Raw genomic sequence first — 19734 nt, 5'->3', positions numbered from 1 at the left:
AAAAAAGCAAATATTTTATGCCGGAAGGATCCACATTGAAAACGCACACAAAGCTTTTGTTCGGCAAGTACATATTCCGGTTGAGTCCACTTTCCAATCCATTTATTGGTAACATTCATTGAAATATTTGAAAGAATATATTTGCAAAGTTTACTGCCAGTTCTGAAAAAAAAAATGCTCTTCAGTAGCAACCGGATTCAGAAATAAGCATAGTAAACTGCGAGCAATCACGATTTACTCCAGCGGAGTGTTTCTGGATGCGGAAAAGTCGCAAGGATCGCAAATGAGTTTAACAGTTCTCCTAAAAATTTCCCGCAACAGTGGTTTTAAAGGTCTTTGGGTTTTTGTTGGATTTTTCCTGCAACATTTCGCTGTCTCCGCAAACCAAACAGCAAATTATGGCTTCAGGAAAAACCCAAATACTGGAGAGCGTACAGAATTGCGACTGACAACTCAATGGTTGCGTGTTCAAATGTCAAGTGCACTAGAGAGCAGGCGAGCGATATAACCAAGTGATGCGGCAAAATTTAAGTCCATACCATGTACATTTATTTACAAAATAAAAAATGTATTACTTTACTAAATCTACTAGACTCTATATTTAATTTTCTTTTCTGAAACAGAGCCGACAGCCTATAAAGCCAGTAGTCAATTTTTTTTATTTTTACTCTAAAAATTTACTTCATTAGTCCAAAAAAAATTATCGTAATAATAAAACTTGGGAAATGCATTAATCCCAATACTAGATTACACTTCCGATTTTCTGATTCCTGATAAGATTGTATTTGCAACATTTGCAGATGACAGAACAATTTTACTACCACCTTTTATTCATATTCGTTTTATCACATATATCATTTGCGTAACAATGTTTTCATAAAATAATTTAATTTACACTAAAACAATATGTAAATCAAAATACTGTGTAAACCTTAAAATATCAAACCAACTTTCACACGATGGAAAAACCAACTTCAAAAAATGGCCATTTATATCTTGTTTATGCGTGCGTATTTCATCTTTTGTAAAATGCGTTGCGTCAATGTAGGCAAAAACCTCATGATCTACCAAAATGTTGAGCATCTTATACGCCTGAAACTTTTTATGCGCACATAGTCGTTAATTTCAATGTGTTCGAATTATAATAATTGCAAAGCTTAATATGCGAGAAAAAAGAATTTGTGTGGATTCGACGTAAACGCTTTCGATTCTTCAATCTGGTAGCTTTGTTTCGTAACTACACAAAATGGCTACAATGGTTCGATGCAAGCTGGTGAAAAAATAGTAAAATCGAAGAAGTTTGGTTTTTTAAATAATTAATATTGATTTTAACTAGTAAAACTGTGACTTGTGCTGGCTGGTGAATTGAAATATTAGAAAACAAAACATGTTTTCGTTTAGAAAAGACTTTTGAAATTTGAGAAATATGTCATGAGACCATTTATAAATATGCTTGTGTGAGTGCATACTTTTGCATGATGTTCGAAAAATGTAGTTTGCTGGCGAACCCTGTAAAGTATCGAACGCAACACTGGTAACTCTGTGTCGAAAAGTGCTTGTATGAGAAAACAAAATGGCGACTTTCGACAAATGACTTGTGAATGGGAGACAAGAACGACGTGAAATTTTTTTTGTGTTGAGTTGGAGAAAAAAAATTTTAATTTTTTCAAAAAGTGAATTTTTCTGAAAAATTATTAGAAATTTTTAGAATTTAGTGTGTATTTAATGTCTGCAATAAGAATAAAGCGAATGCAGCGTGAAAAATATCATGAACCAGGTGAGTGTTCTGTATATGTGATACTTTATTAAAAATTGTTATTTTTGGCGGTTTAAAATGTAAATATTTTGAAAATTCTCGATTTCTCCATCTATAAACGTTCTACAATAATTTGGAGTTAGTTCCACGTTTTCCGGACCATGGGTGTGGCAGAAATCAAACGGAAAAGCCAGGTGTCTCAATTGAGACTATATCTTAACTTTTTGGCTTGTAAACAATTAATGAAGATAGTTTTAAAAAATGCGAAATTTTCAATAAAATCTTAATTGTTTCACACTTTTCTCGGTGGATTTCGTTTCTAGATACGTCAACGATCCTGAAGATGTGGAAAATTTGGAAATCCATTAGGTACCCATTTTTGCAATTTTAACTTAAAATCCAATGTTTTCATTGCATTATCACGAATTCTGACCAAAATTGTGTAAAAATTTGTATCTTTTCTGTAAAAATGATAGTTTTTTCAAAAATTTTCATTGATTACGTAACCACAAATTGTATGGAAAATTTTTCAAATGGTCCATCATTTGGAATTTTCAAGATTTTTTGGTTTTTCAAAGGCTTTCCGAGGACTATGACGGCAAATTAGTGTAAATTGGGGACTTTCCTAACGATTAAAAAAAAAAATACTATAAAGTTATGTTCTATCATTTTTTTTTGGATAAATTGAACCCAAATTTGAAAAGAACGTGAAGAAATCTTCTCTAGAATCTAGAGTTTTAAAGGAATTCTGCGAATATTGAGTATTTTACATCATTTTTACAGTTTCCGAAGGATTTGTGTATGCTCTTCTCATTTCCAAGCACTGTTTTTTTAACATATTCAATTGTTTTCAATAAATTTGGCGATTTTCTAACAAATTGCAGCCGTTTCCGAAAGATTTCATTAGATCTTGAGAGGATTCTTTCACTTTTTCATTCTTCGATCGCCTAAATTTGAAGTGGTTCTTATAGGATCGGTTTAATGGCTTTGAAACCTAATCTTCTCGAAAGTCTTCCAAAAATTTTGGAGAATTTTGGTTCAAAATTTCGCATGTGTGGGCTATATTTGGATGCTAGGGAGGATTTTAAGTGGCAATCTTAAGCTATATTCGAAATATTCCCATATAAACACCGTTGTATTGTGCAGGCATAATGAAGTGCATTTATTATAACTTGAAAAGAAATTTATAACATATACGGAATGCGTTTAAGGATCATTTACTTCTAATACAATAACACAATGTTCACATGAGTTCTTATGGAAACGGCGTTGCTTAAGCATTTATATATTTCTAAAATGTAGTGCAATTTTAAAGGGAGAGATTGGATCATGAAAGCGAATATATTGGTCCTTTTTCCCTAAACTATTAAAGATCCTTGAAGGACTAGTCATCAATATGAATGCGCTTAAATAAAACAGCACTCTAATTAAGAAAACATGAAAAGAAACAAAAGGAGTTTAACATAGTAAGTTAACATTTCTAAAATAGTTCAAGGCTCCACAATTTGAATTTTTTATAAGACTTCTCGATATCGTGGTGATCAAATTTTCATTAAAACGTTATAAAATGGGGAGCATCAAGCCCACTTGTTAAAGCGGAAGATGTTTACTATTTTTTAAAAAGACTTTCGGACATCTAACATTTAAAATAAATAATGAAGTAAATGCTAAATCGATTAGAAATTAAATTTTGGATGGTTCTTGAAACTGTCTTTTTTGTCTTTTCAAGCCAATGTCTTCCAAAGGCACCTTCATCCAATTTCTATACACAAAGTTGGGAACAACAAAAATTTAAGTGAAATGTGTGATCTTAAATCGATCAATGATCAACTTCTACACTTGTACCTGTTTGATAGTAGTAGTGGTAGAGCGTATAATTTTATAAGGCGGAAGTGCAGAGAGTTTAAAAATATGCCCACGCGGTGATCTTGACCATTACAATTTTGAAGTGGGTAACATTCGTACATCTCTGTTCAACATACCAAAAAAAAAAAAAATATTCGTACTAAATAAAAATCGATATGTTATATAGTTGACAAATTAATGATGATTTTAACTAAAGGGGGACTTTCGATCTTGATATTTGAAATTTAACATAGGAACTATATACTTTGAACGATAAACGCATGTGCAGCGCCTCTAGCGGAAAAATATGAACCAAAGAACGGTTTTCCTCAGCTGGTATATATACCTTGATTTGAGATTTTTTGCAGGCGTTTGCAAGTGAACGCTAGTACCAAACCAACAAGTTTATTCGAAAAAAGATAAGTCTTATGTTCGCAAAAGATTGGACGAAGTGGTTATCCAAGCTTGTGATTTAGTGAACAAGATAATGAAGACTTGGCATTGAATTGGGTATCGCCGAAATGCATGATTTATTGGGCAATTTGCTAAGTATTGATAAAATTTGGATTTTTCACGAAGTGCCGCCGAAACGAATTCGAATTCCGAATTACGAAACCCCGAAGAAAAACAAACGTTACATTCTAAAAAACCATTTATCTGAATCGGATGAAATTTGAACATCTGTCATATTCGTCCGACTTAATAATTTTTTTGAAATTTAAAGAAGAAAATATTAAACCATAAATTTACAAAACATTGCGTCTGAAGTAGAAAGGCCTTCTTCAAAACACAACCTTCAGTGGTGCTAGATGAGCTCGAAACGTATCGTTGATGTTCGAAAAAGCCGTGTTTACTTTAAAAAGCACCTGTAAACCCTAACGACCTAGAAACGCATTTATATATATATATATATACTTTTTTTTTTTTTCTTAGGACGTGCTTTTTTAGTGTCTTTCTCAATAATAATTCCAAAAATTGAAATCAATCAAATTTTTTTATCGAGTCTGTCATTCAGTTTTAAAGAATTTTCAAGAGAAGACCTAGTATTGCATCGTCTTGGAAAAACCTTTCATTCCTGCACGTGAAAAGGATTTGGTTTTTATACAAGACATTTTTCGAAAATTTAGGAATCTGTGGTAAACGTTAAATGCGTTATGTTCCTCGTTAATTTCCAAGAAGATGCTGTTGAATAGTGATTTGTGATACGATACGATATGGGGTTATAAAAAATCATTCCTTTAGTCAGGAAAAATATCAACATGGACTGTAAATTTGAATATTCCTGACCCTTTCATTTGGAGATATGGATTGTTCCAAACACACTAAACCACTACAAGAGAACGTTACTAAGAAGAGCAATGGCGGCCATCACGAGACGATTGCAATACATGAACAAGAATTTTGAATGGATTTTGAACCTCGCATTAAAAGTCTAGAAAGAATGGGTATTTTGTACGACAAATTGGCTTGAGAAGAGCAGTATTTTAAATTATAATTTATTGTATTTCGCGTTTTTAGTAAGCTTTCAATTTTAATAACAAATTCTTTTGAAACCTAATAGATGCTCCGTTAGTGTCTGTTGGTACTAGTGTACGATTTTTGTCCTTGCAATATATTCGCTTAATCCCTATGACGCATCGTATGTTATATTCCCCAGATGAGGAGCCGAGTAGGCAACAGTCTCGTCTACCAGTAGGTCTGTTTGCGCCGGTTCAAATCTCAATGCAGAACTTAGTCGGTAGACAAATAAAACGTACCGACTGGGCACGCATCCAGTAGCCTGCTGGTGCTTCTTTATCTCTTTCCCTTCCTCATTTCTCTTTTAGCCGCCACGAACAGGGGAAATAGAAGAAAACGAAAATCTTTCTTGGGTTTTCCACCAGTTTCGATGACCCTATGGTCCGATTTAGTTAAAGCTAGATACTGGGACATGTGTATTATAAAGATATATTTCGAAAAATCCTAAAGTTGTAAGCTAGGGGGTGTAACATTTTCTAGCCCTATTTTGTAAAATTTCGTTTTACGCTAATTGTAGATGAACGTCTTAAGGGGAGAACCCACTGTAAAATTAAAAAACCAAACTTTTTTGTTGGCTTTAGTAGTGCAAACTTTTGAAAAAGTGTGGAAAAAATTCATTATATGAGAGAGACTTCTTCCCTTGAATTGTCCAAGCATTAAGAAAACACTTACGGGGTGAAGAGAATCAATGTCTTGGCTGTTGATTTCTAATTTCTTTAATACATTAGCAGATATGTTTGGAATGTGTTTCCACTGTGTCAAACGTGCAACTCTGTCGCTTACACATGCAGCTGGAGGCGCTATTTCGAGGATAAAATCGTGACAAGGCAGAATGATCTTGCAAGGGCTGTTCTACGGTTTTGAATGGAAAAATATAATAAGACATTTATTGTAATAAAATAACATTTATAATAACACTTATTAAAACTTTTAAGGTGTTTTTCTTAAAAGACGATATTTCAAAGCGTCAAGCGACATAACTCCAGCAGTTCTCCTTCGAATATCTAAATAAATACTTTTAATTGAGGTCTTTTAATTGAACGACTACAGTTCCCTAAATCGAATAGATACTCTTTCATATTACTAGACTACCACTAGATATTGGAATGCGTTACCACTGAGTCATAAATCCATCGATTATTCATTCAATACGTTTAGAAGAAAATTGACCGGACTGCTAAACTCACAAGGTATATATTGTTGCTGGTACGAATTGATGATTACGGACTTTATGGAGCAAGATGATTACATGGTATGTAACTAGGTAATAGGGGCATGGCTTTATAGTTGATAGTAATAGAAATGGAATGAAATACGGAGGACATCCTTCTTTCACTTTTCTTGTCCCTTTGTGCCATTATACGCAATACCCAGAAGGATTTAAGATAGATCATGTCTGTCCATGTATTCTTGTGTTAAACCCGTAGGTCGTTATTTTAAAGACATTTTGATGAAATTCGGTGTATTGATTGATCGACTGCTTTAGACTAAGGCCAATCCCTCGATCGCTAAGGTTCGAATCGGATCACATTTTTGGCCACTGCCTTTATAACGCCTTATTTTGAAAAATGCGAAAAATTGCAATTTTCGAAATTCCTTGATGAAAATTGTTGAATAATCGTATTTTGGCATTTTTAGCTGTAAACAATGTTGATACTATGGGACAATATTTTTTGGTCTCCTTTCACATAATTGTTGCTAGGAAAACTAAATCTTTTAAAAATGTGTAATTTTCAACATTTCATGTCCCATCCTAGGTAAGTTTTTTTGATGATCAATCATCATCTCACAAATAGTAAGAGCCCTTTAGCAAAAAGGTTTAGTGTTTAATACTTTATGATAAAAATTTGACCAAAGCGGCGCATGTAGAGTAGGGCGTCTCATTTAGCGGCAAAGTCCATATGGCGGAAACAGGTGAAAAGTGATAAAATCATCAACAAGCAAATTAAGTTTATTGTATTCGAGTCGTGTCAGGTGACATTTTGGCAGCCAGCCTGCAATATGAGGACTTTCATGAAAATAGTGCATTTATTATACATAAAAATGATGCATAATTTTTGGTGTATTATTTCGAAAATGAATGAATAACCCTATTAGGCGAAGCGGTGAGGGGTAGACGGCCATGGTCAGTTTGTTTAATATTTTTCAAAATTAGTTTTTTTATTTGATACTATGTCTGCCTGAACAACCGAGTAAGCAAAGAGTCTCGTCTGACAACTCAATGGACATGAGTTAAATTCTCAAGTGCGATAAAGCCAATATCTTTAGATGCTAGTCCTTTAAGACTTCAGTCTTAAATTAACCGGCAATTGGCTGTAGGCAATGGAAAATATTTGTAAAAAAAAAAGAAAATCATACAACAATGTTTCGTTAATTTTGAAAAAAAAAAAATTAATTGATGTATTTCGACGTCACCATAAACAAACACTTCTTGAGTTCGACAAATCTGCGGCGTACGTAAATAATACCTTCCATTACTTTGAAAACATGAAAAGCCATGAAACAATTATTTTTAGCGTTTGAACATAAAGGAATTTTGTTTTGCATTTGCTACGTGATCAGTGTAGGACACCCTTACATAATGCAATTTTACACCTTTATCTGAACCAGTCTTCAACGTCGTCTTTTCGTACATTCATGAGATGACGCTTTAGGTTTTTTCGTCTGTACATTGCGCTCTAATAAATCATTCCTAGGTCGACCAGTTTTGTAGCAGTTTATAGGAGATTCCACATTGCAAAGAGCATCAGCCAAATCATTGCGGAGCTAATGAAGATTTGACAGTGGTTTGTTTGAATTCCCTTCTGCAATAGATTTTTTTTCAGAAAAAATGGCACCAATAGATGATAGAAAAGGCGGACGTACCATTTACGGTTTTTGACGCATGCGAAAGCGAGCTAAGTAGCGATCCAACAAATCCAGTCCATTCATATGCATATTATAATCATATGTTTTAGCCTCTTACCATATTGGTGGATATTGTCTGCGCATTGCAAGCCAATATAAGTAGACAACAAAGGAACAGCCTTGTTGTCTTTCCACACCGTCGCTGAAAAGTCAACACCATCATGGAGAGAAATTCCTTTTTTCATAAGTTACTTCATCTTCATTAGATCCTTCTTGCTCACGACAATTCCGCTTGCTGTTGTACAATTCCGACACAATGGAACTCTTGTTTCGATAAATGTATTCCAGGAGTAACGATGTGCAAGAATTATCGAAAAACACTATGTGATTCCTCCCTCTTAGTATCACTCTAGCTAATTGTAAAACGACATTATTGCTGACTCCCAAATGTCGCTCATCTGCCGTTCTATTTCTTTTGTCTTCTTGTCCGAAGAACACTTTGAAACGGTATGCGTATCCCATGAGACTAAATAAGAGAAGTGGCTTGTAGCTTCGCTTATAGAACCTTACTTGGCAAATATTGTTTCGTTGTATTGCATTTTTGTTGAAAACATTTGTTCATCTGTTGAGAGGCGATGATCTATGGATATAGATGAAAATGTTCTATGGATATAAATGAAATGATCTATTACAGATCTGATCATGTGCAGATGAACGTGATTTCGATCATCCCACGGAAAATGTTTTTCATAAAATAAAAATAAAAGCGAGTTGAAGTACGAGTAAGCAATTAGTGTGAAAATTATTCATCTACACTGTAATTATATGATTTTTAAAAGGAAAGAATACAACTCCTTAAAAAAGCCACGACAATAGTAATAAATATAAGTAATACACGTTTCGTAAAATAAATTTAGGTTCGGTGAACTTATGTAGAATCGATTGTGCATATTGATGTGTTTTAATATCACAAAAAAACGGCATTTTTCTTGCATAAATTTATCATTTATCGCAAAGGTATAAATATTACTCGTTAATCTGTTTCTATATGAAAGCAATTTTTCCGGTACGTTTTTATTACTTTTTATATAAATACTCGTAAGTCGTAACACCCGACTCAAATAAGGCGCCAACAATGAAAATTGTCACAGGTGTATAATGAGATATGGCGTTTTAAACATACGATGCGTATCTACATCACTATGCATTTAAGGGTTAAAAGTGTTGTGAGAACTTTTTCTCAGTGGATTACAGATTTTAAAGCAGGTCGTGTGGATAGCGATGATGATATTGAGCTTCTCTGGGTGGTTAAATCAGAAAAGATGAAAAAAAAAAATATTGAATATTCTATGGCTCTCGCGTTTACGCCCAATGAAACAAAACCATGAAGACGGACGACTGCAATGGCAGAATGGCATAGATCGCAACATTCAACGCACTCTCCTCATCTAATCTACAGCCATTACAGTATCTATGTGTATGAAAACGGACTTAATTCAAAGGATAAGATCGTTCAGGAAACAAAAGTGTATTTTGAAGAGCTCAGTAAATCACTTAGCTATAGACGTTAGCATTAGCTCCCTTACGGCGTCGATGCTGAGTATCATTTCCGATCATGTTCACAGACTTAAAAAAAAGATTTTGAGAGAATGGCGATTGAAGATTGATTTTTTTAGTAATAGATAAGATAGACCTGAAAATTGTAGCGATTTCGAAAGTCTTTCTAGAGTGACGCTGTCGCATAAAAATTAAAAGAAAGCAAATAAGAAATTTATGTTCTTCGGTTACTACATTTTTTATATCCACCCACATTTTTCTTAAAAGAATCGCAAAAAAAAAGACAAGAAATACTTCAGAATGTTACGTAAGCATTGCAGATGTTTTCTGTTTTATTATATTATAGCAATTTACATGTAAGTAACGAGTCCATTTCCAATACCAATGTGCAATGTGGGTCGTTTAAATGTTTCAAACCAATCTATATCTTCATTTTTATGACCATGGGAATGTCTACCATTACGTTACATTATACACACCGACATATTCAAATTGATTCAGAATTTGATATATTGATTAAGAATGTAAATGCTTCCCAAAGCTACTTCTTGCTAGATCTTGCAAACATTTTGGCAAAATTAATGTATCAATTATTCTTTGGCGGTCAAAACTCATGTAGCCCGTTTATAAAACTATATTGTACCCTACACCATTTGTATTACAAAGATATATTAAGTTTTTGCGGACGTGTGTAGCATGGAGAGGGACTTGAGATAGATTCATCTTTTATTAGGTGTTTACAAAAATTTAGTTCAGCTAATTTTGCAAATAAAAATGATTAAGAGATGGGAAACGTCGGTGTGCATAACGTTTGAATTCGTTGGTTTCGACCTTCCTCCACATAAAGAAACAGTTTTGCATTTAATATTATTGATTTATTCAGCATATGCTGACACTAATCATGGAGCAAATTCTTCCAAATTCATTGCTTTTGTTGTTTATTTGAAGAAATCTGCTACCAAAACCAAACAAACACGTTTACAGGCGTATGGTAATGACGTTCCATTATATTTCAATCGTCGGTTTTGCTTTCAACGGTTTAAAAGTGGCGACATGACCGAATTTACCGAAAATGCCATTTTTGACCACTTGTTGCAAGAGTTGTCCAGGATACACTTTTGCTGCTCGGATGGGAATTGTTCTGCTACACCCAGCGTACTCACTAGACATGTCGCCTCTTGGTTACCACTTTTTCCACTCAGTGTAACGTGGCTTAGCTGGCACGTGGGTCCGCAAAGTTGAAGAAGTGCGAAAATGGGTCGGTGGGTGGATCGCTGCTAAATCAATATAATTTTGTTTCGAAAATGATGGAAATGCCTTTCAAAGGAAAAATGATCAACATTTTTGCAAACATGTAATATACCGATCGATTCAGAATCTGGTCTGCCTAACCTTGCAGAAGATATTTCGATGAAATTTGCTACACTAACGTGACGATGAAAGCTATTGTCAATGGTTCGGATCCGGACCGCTTTTTTGGCCACTGCCCATATAACGTATTTTTTTTGAAAAGTCAATAGATGGAAAACTGTAGGGCGGCATAAGGTATTCAATGGGGGATGGTGTTCCGCTATAGTGTTTTTACTCGTTTTTCAAAAACCCTACAAACTTCTTGACATTCCTAGTTTATATGCATTGAACGACGTTTAGTGCTCGGTTGTTATACATTTTATCTTTGTGCTTAGATCGCTTTCAATATTAGCAATTTTTTTAGGAACACAATGAATCCTTTAACAGTATAGGATCGGGAGATAATGATGATACCCGCGAAGAACATCATGGTTCAGGAAGTGCTAGCGGTAGTTCCTCAGAATCCGATTCCGATTCAGACAGCTTGTCATCTTCATCAAATTCAAGCGGACCACGTAGCTCGCCCACGCCGCCTGAGAGAAAACGGGAACGTGAAAACAACGATGACGAGAATGCGCGGGATGCACATCAGCATCATCAGCGTCAGCATCAACAACAACAACAAATTCGAAAACGACAGCAACCTCAAAATCCGCAAAAGAATTCAGAAGCTGGACTTCCACCCACTGCTATGGATGCTCAAGAAGACACCAAAACAAATGGTTATTCGGATGAGAACGAAAGCAGCGATAGTGTTAGCAGCAATGAAAGCAATTCGTCCAATAGTGAGGATAATGAAGAAGAAGAATCAGCCAGATGTAAACGGCAAAATCATCGATCAAATGATCATGGTAGCACTAGAAAACGTGAACGTGCTGGACGTTACGAAACTAGTGGTCACATTACAAAAGCCAGACTTAAAAATACCGCAGTCGCCACAAACACAACAATTACATCTGCCGCAAGAGATAAAAATACCTCATGTACAGCCAATACCCATGAAGACTCCAATGCCGATGATTCCAACCTCAGCAATGACGAGGATTCTTCCAACAGTGATAACGGCCGTGCTGAACAAGAAAAATCTAAAAAATCGACAACCTGCAAGAACATCAATATTATTCAAACGTGTACTACGCTGCAAAAGGTACCAGAAGAAGCCCTGGAGAAAAAGACGACGACGGCCGCGGAGACTGAAGCAGTAAAAACACAAAATTCCGATTATGATGAAGAGGATGGCGATGAAGAGGCTTCAGAATCAGCCGAATCAGCTAAAAGCTCCAATTCTTCTTTGGAGTCTCCTACAGAGAGCAGTAGCACCAGCAGTGTAAGTAATAGCTGACTAATCAATATTACGAATTCAGGTGAGGTTCATTTTCTGGCATTGCAGGAAGACACTGAAGATGATTATCAGCCCACACGTCCGGCTCGTCAAACCCGCAAGCTCGCAACTGCCGAAAAAATCAAGAAACCCATCCGAAAAAAGAAAAAGAAACAGAAGTAATCAAAAGTATTTATATGTCTGTAGAATGGTTGATTATAAAAGCAATCCTTTTAAATATAGTTGGAATTCTGAGGAAAGCGATGATAGCGATGATGATAGTGACGATTCTTTACCCGCCAGACGAAAGCCTCCCCTAAAGCACCATAAACAACAGCAGCAAAAACGTAATAGGAAGTCACCATCAACGGAAGAAAGCGGCGAAGACAGCAAAAGGTGGAGAATTTGAAAATATTTTAGAAGAATGTTTACTTTGCAAGAAAGATTTCAAAAAAGTTTTATTGGTTTTTTTTTTTTTTTCTTTCCTTTGCATAAACGTTTAGGTTTGGCACACGGCGCGCTGCAGCAGCCGTCAGCTATAAAGAACCTTCAGAAGATGAAAAGACTGATTCTGAAGATTTGGTTGAGGTGGATTACGGTGAGAGTCAGGCGGAAGCGGCTACTTTGGCTGCTGAGGAGGAAGAAAAGTGTGAAACTATTGAACGCATTTTAGCCAAACGTCAGGGCAAAAAAGGTTGCACTGGTAATCAGACAACCATTTATGCTATTGAAGATAGTGGGGTTGATCCCAACGATGGTGTTGGAGAAGTTGATTTGCAAAATACCGAAGTGCAATATCTCATTAAATGGAAAGGTTGGTCTTACATACACAACACGTGGGAATCTGAGGATACATTACGCGAGCAAAAGGTTAAAGGGATGAAAAAATTAGATAATTTTATTAAGAAGGAGCAAGAACAAGAATATTGGCGTAGGTACGCCGGGCCTGAAGATATTGATTACTATGAATGTAAATTAGAATTACAAAACGATTTAATCAAGTCTTACAACAATGTTGATCGAATCATAGCCCGTAACGTTAAGCCGGAGGGCGTTAGTGAATATTTGTGCAAATGGCAATCATTGCCGTATTCAGAGGCCACTTGGGAAGATGCAACCTTAGTGTTTCGCAAATGGAAACGTTGCGTTGATCAGTTTGAAGAGCGTGAAATGTCTAAGTGTACTCCTTCGCGCCACTGCAAGGTGCTTAAATATCGTCCGAAATTTTACAAAATCAAAAGTCAACCAGATTTTCTAAGTGAATGTCTGGCATTACGTGATTATCAGATGGACGGTCTGAATTGGCTTCTTCACTCGTGGTGTAAAGAAAATTCAGTGATATTGGCCGACGAGATGGGTTTAGGTAAAACTATACAAACAATATGCTTTTTGTATGCTCTGTTCAAGATCCATCATTTGTATGGGCCGTTTTTGTGTGTAGTGCCGTTAAGCACAATGACTGCGTGGCAGCGTGAATTTGATCTCTGGGCTCCTGAAATGAATGTAGTCACCTATTTGGGTGATGTTAAATCCCGCGAAATGATACGTCAATACGAGTGGACTTTCGATGGTTCGAAAAGACTGAAATTTAATTGTATTCTCACCACATATGAAATTGTTTTAAAAGATAAAATATTTTTGGGTGCTTTGCAATGGGCAGCGCTGCTAGTCGACGAGGCTCATCGTTTAAAAAACGATGATTCTCTCCTCTACAAGTCCCTCAAAGAATTCGACACAAATCATAGATTGCTGATTACCGGCACTCCATTACAAAACTCTCTTAAAGAATTATGGGCACTGCTGCATTTCATAATGCCCGAGAAATTTGTAACTTGGGAAGATTTCGAATTGGAGCATGGTAATGCGGCCGACAAAGGTTACACCAAATTGCATCAACAACTTGAGCCGTATATACTACGTCGAGTCAAGAAAGATGTAGAGAAATCGTTGCCCGCTAAAGTTGAACAAATATTACGAGTTGAAATGACTGCTCTGCAAAAGCAGTACTACAAATGGATATTAACGAAAAATTTCGATGCTCTGCGGAAGGGTAAACGTGGTTCTACATCAACGTTCTTGAATATAGTAATTGAACTAAAAAAATGTTGTAATCATGCGGCCCTAATTCGGCCATCCGAATTTGAATTGTTGGGAATGCAACAAGATGAGGCTTTACAAACGTTGCTGAAGGGTTCGGGAAAATTGGTACTTCTAGATAAACTTTTGTGCCGTCTCAAAGAGACAGGTCATAGGGTTCTAATATTTTCCCAGATGGTGCGCATGTTAGACATTTTAGCTGAATATTTGCAGAAACGTCATTTCTCCTTTCAACGTTTGGATGGCAGCATAAAGGGCGAAATGCGTCGTCAAGCTTTGGACCATTTTAATGCTGAAGGAAGTCAGGATTTTTGCTTTCTTCTTTCCACTCGTGCGGGCGGGTTAGGTATAAATTTAGCAACCGCTGATACCGTAATTATTTTCGATTCCGATTGGAATCCCCAAAATGATCTGCAGGCCCAGGCCCGTGCTCATCGAATTGGTCAAAAAAATCAAGTGAATATCTATCGTTTGGTTACAGCCCGTTCTGTGGAGGAGCAAATAGTCGAAAGAGCCAAACAGAAAATGGTTTTGGATCATTTAGTTATCCAGAGAATGGACACTACTGGGCGTACCGTCCTAGATAGGGGTAGTAGTGGTTCTACTAACACCACGCCATTCAACAAAGACGACTTATCGGCCATTTTGAAATTTGGGGCAGAAGAGTTGTTTAAAGATGAACAGGACAACGATGAGGAATTGGTGTGTGACATCGATGAGATTTTGCGTCGAGCCGAAACCCGCAATGAAGATCCCGAAATGCCAGGTGACGATTTGTTATCCGCATTTAAAGTTGCCAGTATTGCAGCTTTCGAAGAAGAACCTGATACCACTACGAAAGACAACGAAAATGCGATGACCGGGGAGCAGGAGGAAGACACTAAGGACTGGGATGACATAATACCAGAGGATTATCGAAAAATTGTGGAAGACGAAGAAAAAGCCAAAGAAATGGAAGATTTATATTTGCCGCCACGCCGAAAGACAACGGCCTCTGGACAGCAAGCGGATACGCCAAATAAAAAGGAATCTGCAAGAAAAGGTCAGCCAGATGACAGTAACGATTCTGACTATGATGTTGGCTCAGATGCCAGCGGTGATGGCGAAGGTGGTAGACCTAAGAAGCGTGGGCGGCCAGCTATGAAGGAGAAAATAATCGGTTTCACTGATGCTGAAATACGACGTTTTATTAAATCCTATAAGAAATTTCCTGCCCCGTTGATGCGTCTCGAGGCTATTGCATGTGATGCGGAGTTGCAGGAAAAGCCTTTGGCAGAGTTGAAACGTATTGGCGAAATGCTTCACGACAGATGTGTCCAGTTCTTGGAAGAGCATAAAGAGGAAATCAGCAACTCAAAGAAGCCTGTTGACAACACTGATGACAATGGTTCCAAGCAAAGACGTAGCAGAGCCACATTTTCGATTAAACTCGGTGGAGTTTCCTTTAACGCTAAAACCCTCCTAGCATGTGAAGAAGAATTGAAACCCTTAAATGAATTAATGCCAAGCTCAGCCAATGAACGTCTCATTTGGTCACTCGATATTAAAACAAGACCTGCGAACTTCGACGTGGAATGGGGTGTGGAAGAGGACTCCAAATTACTATGCGGCATTTATCAGTACGGCATTGGATCGTGGGAACAAATGAAAATGGACCCAAGCCTCAAGTTAACCGAAAAGATGCTGTTCAATGATGCTCGCAAACCACAGGCCAAGCATTTGCAGTCACGATCGGAATACCTATTGAAGATTATTAAGAAAAGTGTAGAGCTGAAGAAAGGTGTAGCGGGCAAGCAACGAAAGCCTCGTAAGCCCAGAACAGAAACGAAGAATATGTCCGTCAATGCGACGCATAATTCAACACCAGAACGGAGAACACGTAACATATCAGAAGGCGATGAAGCTTCGCAGTCCGCGCTCGCAGAGGCGGGAGCAACAGGAGAAAGACGGTCAAGAAGGGGAGAGAATGGTTCCAAGCCGGACTATAGCGAAATGGATTGCAATTCGAATGATGTCGACGTTAGTATGTCATCAATATCAACTAAAAGAAAACATAAACATGGGACTCACAAAGATAAAGAAGCAAGTAAAAGCTCTCGAAATAAAAAACCTAGCACTTCAGATTCCAGCAATAAACCGATGCATTTTACTGCCAACAACGAGCCACGAGCGTTAGATGTGTTAGGCGATTTAGATCCGAACATTTTCAATGAGTGCAAAGAGAAAATGAGACCGGTTAAGAAAGCTCTAAAAGCTTTAGATCGGCCTGATTCGAGTCTTTCTAATCAAGATCAAATTAAACACACGCGAGAATGTCTATTATCCATAGGAAAGCAAATCGATATTTGTCTTGAGGCCTACAAAGAACCTGAGAAGAAAGAATGGCGAAGTAATTTATGGTATTTTGTGTCCAAATTTACAGGTAGGCTTGCAAAAATTGAAGAAAAACGATTAACGATGATAATTATATGTTTTCCTCCTTTCTATGGTTCTCTTAGAATTTGACGCCAAGAAATTGTTTAAATTATATAAAAGCGCTCTGAAAAATGACGAAGAAATCGGAGGTAAAACCTCCACAAAAGCGAATTCCCAATCACCTACCAAAAGGATGAAAGATGAACGCATGGCACAAAATGGCGAAACCGTAAACGAAGGAGGCAAAACGTTTAAGAAAAAGAAAAAAGATAAAGATCGAGATAAAGATAAATTTGAACGCTATGCATCTACAGTTGACGAAAAGCCAGGTGTTAGCGGCCAAGGAGACAAAAATAAACGTCTGGGTATGAGCGCAACCGATATATCGCCTCTGAAAAGGAAACGAGATGAAAATGATTTAGGAGCTTTGGTTCCTGTGGGTATTGGTGGCTCAATGAATGCAGAGTTAAAAGCTATGTCTTTTAAACGCCTCAATATGGATGCGAATAGAGGAAGGTAAGCATGGTTTGAAAAATTTTCAAAGGAAAATGGCTTATAGTACTTTATGTATGTTTGTTATACAGAAACCGTGATGAACGAAAAAGTCGCTACCGTGACGATTACTTTAGTCCCGGAAACAATGACAGTTTGAATCATGATCGTCGAAATTCTTCACTACATTCCCCATCAACACCTAACAATCGCGGACATTTAAATTTAGGTAATAACCGCTTACCGCCAAGAGGCTATTCTTCAGGTGGGATGGGTAATATGGATTGTGGTCGCAATAACTCCTCTCCTTACGTTGAAGGTGGTGCTAGTGAACGCTGGAGGGGGCATAGTCGGGATCGGTGAGTAAAAAAATTGAACAAAATGATCGTTAATTTCTTATATCGTGAGAGAATTTACAGTTACGGAAATTCCGATTACAAACGTGACCGTTATGGTGGTGGTGGTGGTGGTGGTGGTGGTTATCGTCGCGATCACCGAGATCGTGACCGGGATCGCCGCATGGATAAAAGAAGGTAAATTATTTAAAATTTATACATCCAACGTAGGCGTTTAAATATCTTCGTCTCAGATATCCACCGGCACATATGCCGCCTCATGGTGGCTACGCCAATCATTACATGCCGCCAAATTATTATATGGCAAATGGAGTCTTGCCACCAGGCATGGGTCCTCACGGTGGGTATCGTCCTTTAGCGTCGGGCGATCCGCGTTACAGTCATGGCGGTGATTGGTCAAGGGAACATTATGTGGCGGACTCCTATCGACGAGGTGGGAGCGGTGCAGGCAATTCGTCGGCATCCAACAATGGGAATACCAGTGGAATGGGAATTGGTATAACCGAAGGCTATGATAGACGTGGTCCACCTACATAATTCATTGTAATATGTCTGCGTTCAAAATACCTGCTTGCGTTTTTTTTTAGGACATTTCTCCTCTATGTACAGATATTTTTACACAGCTTTTATATATAGTTGAAGTTTTGCGCCTCTCCATTATTCGGTTAATTCTTGAAACGAATCCTAGCCAAGCATGGAACAAATAAGTGATTTTGTTAGAGGGACGTAGAATTAATTCAAGGGATTTGTTAAATGTTTGTTTTTTTTTTTTTCTTTTTCGAATTAGCTACAATTAATTTTATTTTTACTGTTTTTGGACTTGAAAAATATTTAGCTTTTGAAACTTTGAGGAAAATGCTGTAAAAAGTAAGTGTTAAGTTAATTTAAGAAAACCTTTTCTATATACAAATATATACATATATATATATATGTATACATATATATATATATATACATGTATACATAAATACATGAATATATATATATATATATATATACATTCTTAGAGCAGTCTAAAACTTATCATGCATAAAATAATTTATCATCTTTATGTGTATACATATATTAGAATGGAACGAATGTGGAAAATTCCAATTTGAAACTCACTTTATGTTTTTATTTAACTCTTAATTTCAAACAGACAACAATATAAGAAAAAAAAAAAAAAAAAAAATGCAATTACAAAAAGAACTTCTGTAAAATAATAAAAAAAAAAAAACAAAAAAAAACAAAAAAAAACGAAAATATAGCTATTACTGTAAATGTGAATTTTTTTATTTCTTTTAATTATTTATAAAATGTATGACAACTTTTTTAAAAATGAATAAATTATTGAAAAAAATTTCTTTTTTAATGCTCAGAATAATTATAAAACACATTACATTAAAAATATCATTTAAATAAAACACTCTAAACCCTAAGTTTAAAGAAGTAAACAAAATGTAAAAAAAAAAGAAAAAAACAAAAAGTCAGCATTCACTAATTTTACGTAATTTACTTGAAGCAGTTAAGAACTTAAAGAATAACTATCTTATAACCTAGAATTATAGGAAATAAAAAAAAGAAAATAAATAAATGTACATTCATTCGCGTGTCTTTTTCTTTTTTTTTTTGTTTGTGCTCCCTTATATACACACATTTGCTATTTACCTTAAAGCTGGCTTAATATTTTTTTATACGTTTCCACCGAAAAACGGAGAGATTGCAAATTTTATTTTGCAGGTAAGGCGCGACTCTGAAGCAAGTAGGGAAAATTCCTAATGACACGTTAGTGTTACATTTAATATTGTTCGATAAGCGTTGTCGTGCCCTTTCATTGTAAAATGTCTGATTTGGCTTTTCTCTTAGGTATGTCTTTTTCCCCCATAGACACTTTATTTTTCTTTGCTTTTTTTTTATTATATATCCTCACTTCACTTTTGACAATTCTATATAATGATGATATCAAAAGGGCATACACATTTTAACATTTAGAAACCAATCAAATATGAAAACAAGCAGTCAAGTAACGTAACTGATGTGAGTACTGTTGGCAATATTAAATATATTTTCAGTCATTATACCATACATAGCGCATTAAATGGGTGCGGACGTATGTAACAAGCAGAAGGGCTTAAGATACACCCATCTTTTAGCCTGTTTATCCGTCTGATGTCCGTCCATGTAAATTCGTGTTCCAA

The 19734-nt window shown here is 36.2% G+C and overlaps 1 protein-coding gene across 1 annotated transcript; it reads left to right on the top strand.

The window, feature by feature from the left end:
• Positions 1–1242: 1242 nt before the first annotated feature.
• LOC119634188 (chromodomain-helicase-DNA-binding protein 1) lies at positions 1243–18728 on the top strand. The gene is made up of 9 exons (XM_038028207.1): positions 1243–1777; positions 11238–12200; positions 12264–12373; positions 12438–12590; positions 12698–16713; positions 16790–17222; positions 17291–17557; positions 17618–17731; positions 17788–18728. Exons 1-9 carry the CDS (start codon positions 1769–1771, stop codon positions 18089–18091), a joined length of 6369 nt encoding a protein of 2122 aa, XP_037884135.1. The 5' UTR covers positions 1243–1768; the 3' UTR covers positions 18092–18728.
• The last annotated feature ends 1006 nt before the right edge of the window (positions 18729–19734 follow it).

Source organism: Glossina fuscipes, unplaced genomic scaffold (assembly GCF_014805625.2).
Source record: "Glossina fuscipes isolate IAEA_lab_2018 unplaced genomic scaffold, Yale_Gfus_2 2, whole genome shotgun sequence".
Taxonomy (NCBI): Eukaryota; Metazoa; Arthropoda; class Insecta; order Diptera; family Glossinidae; genus Glossina; species Glossina fuscipes.
This window is presented reverse-complemented; position numbering and strand designations above follow the sequence as displayed.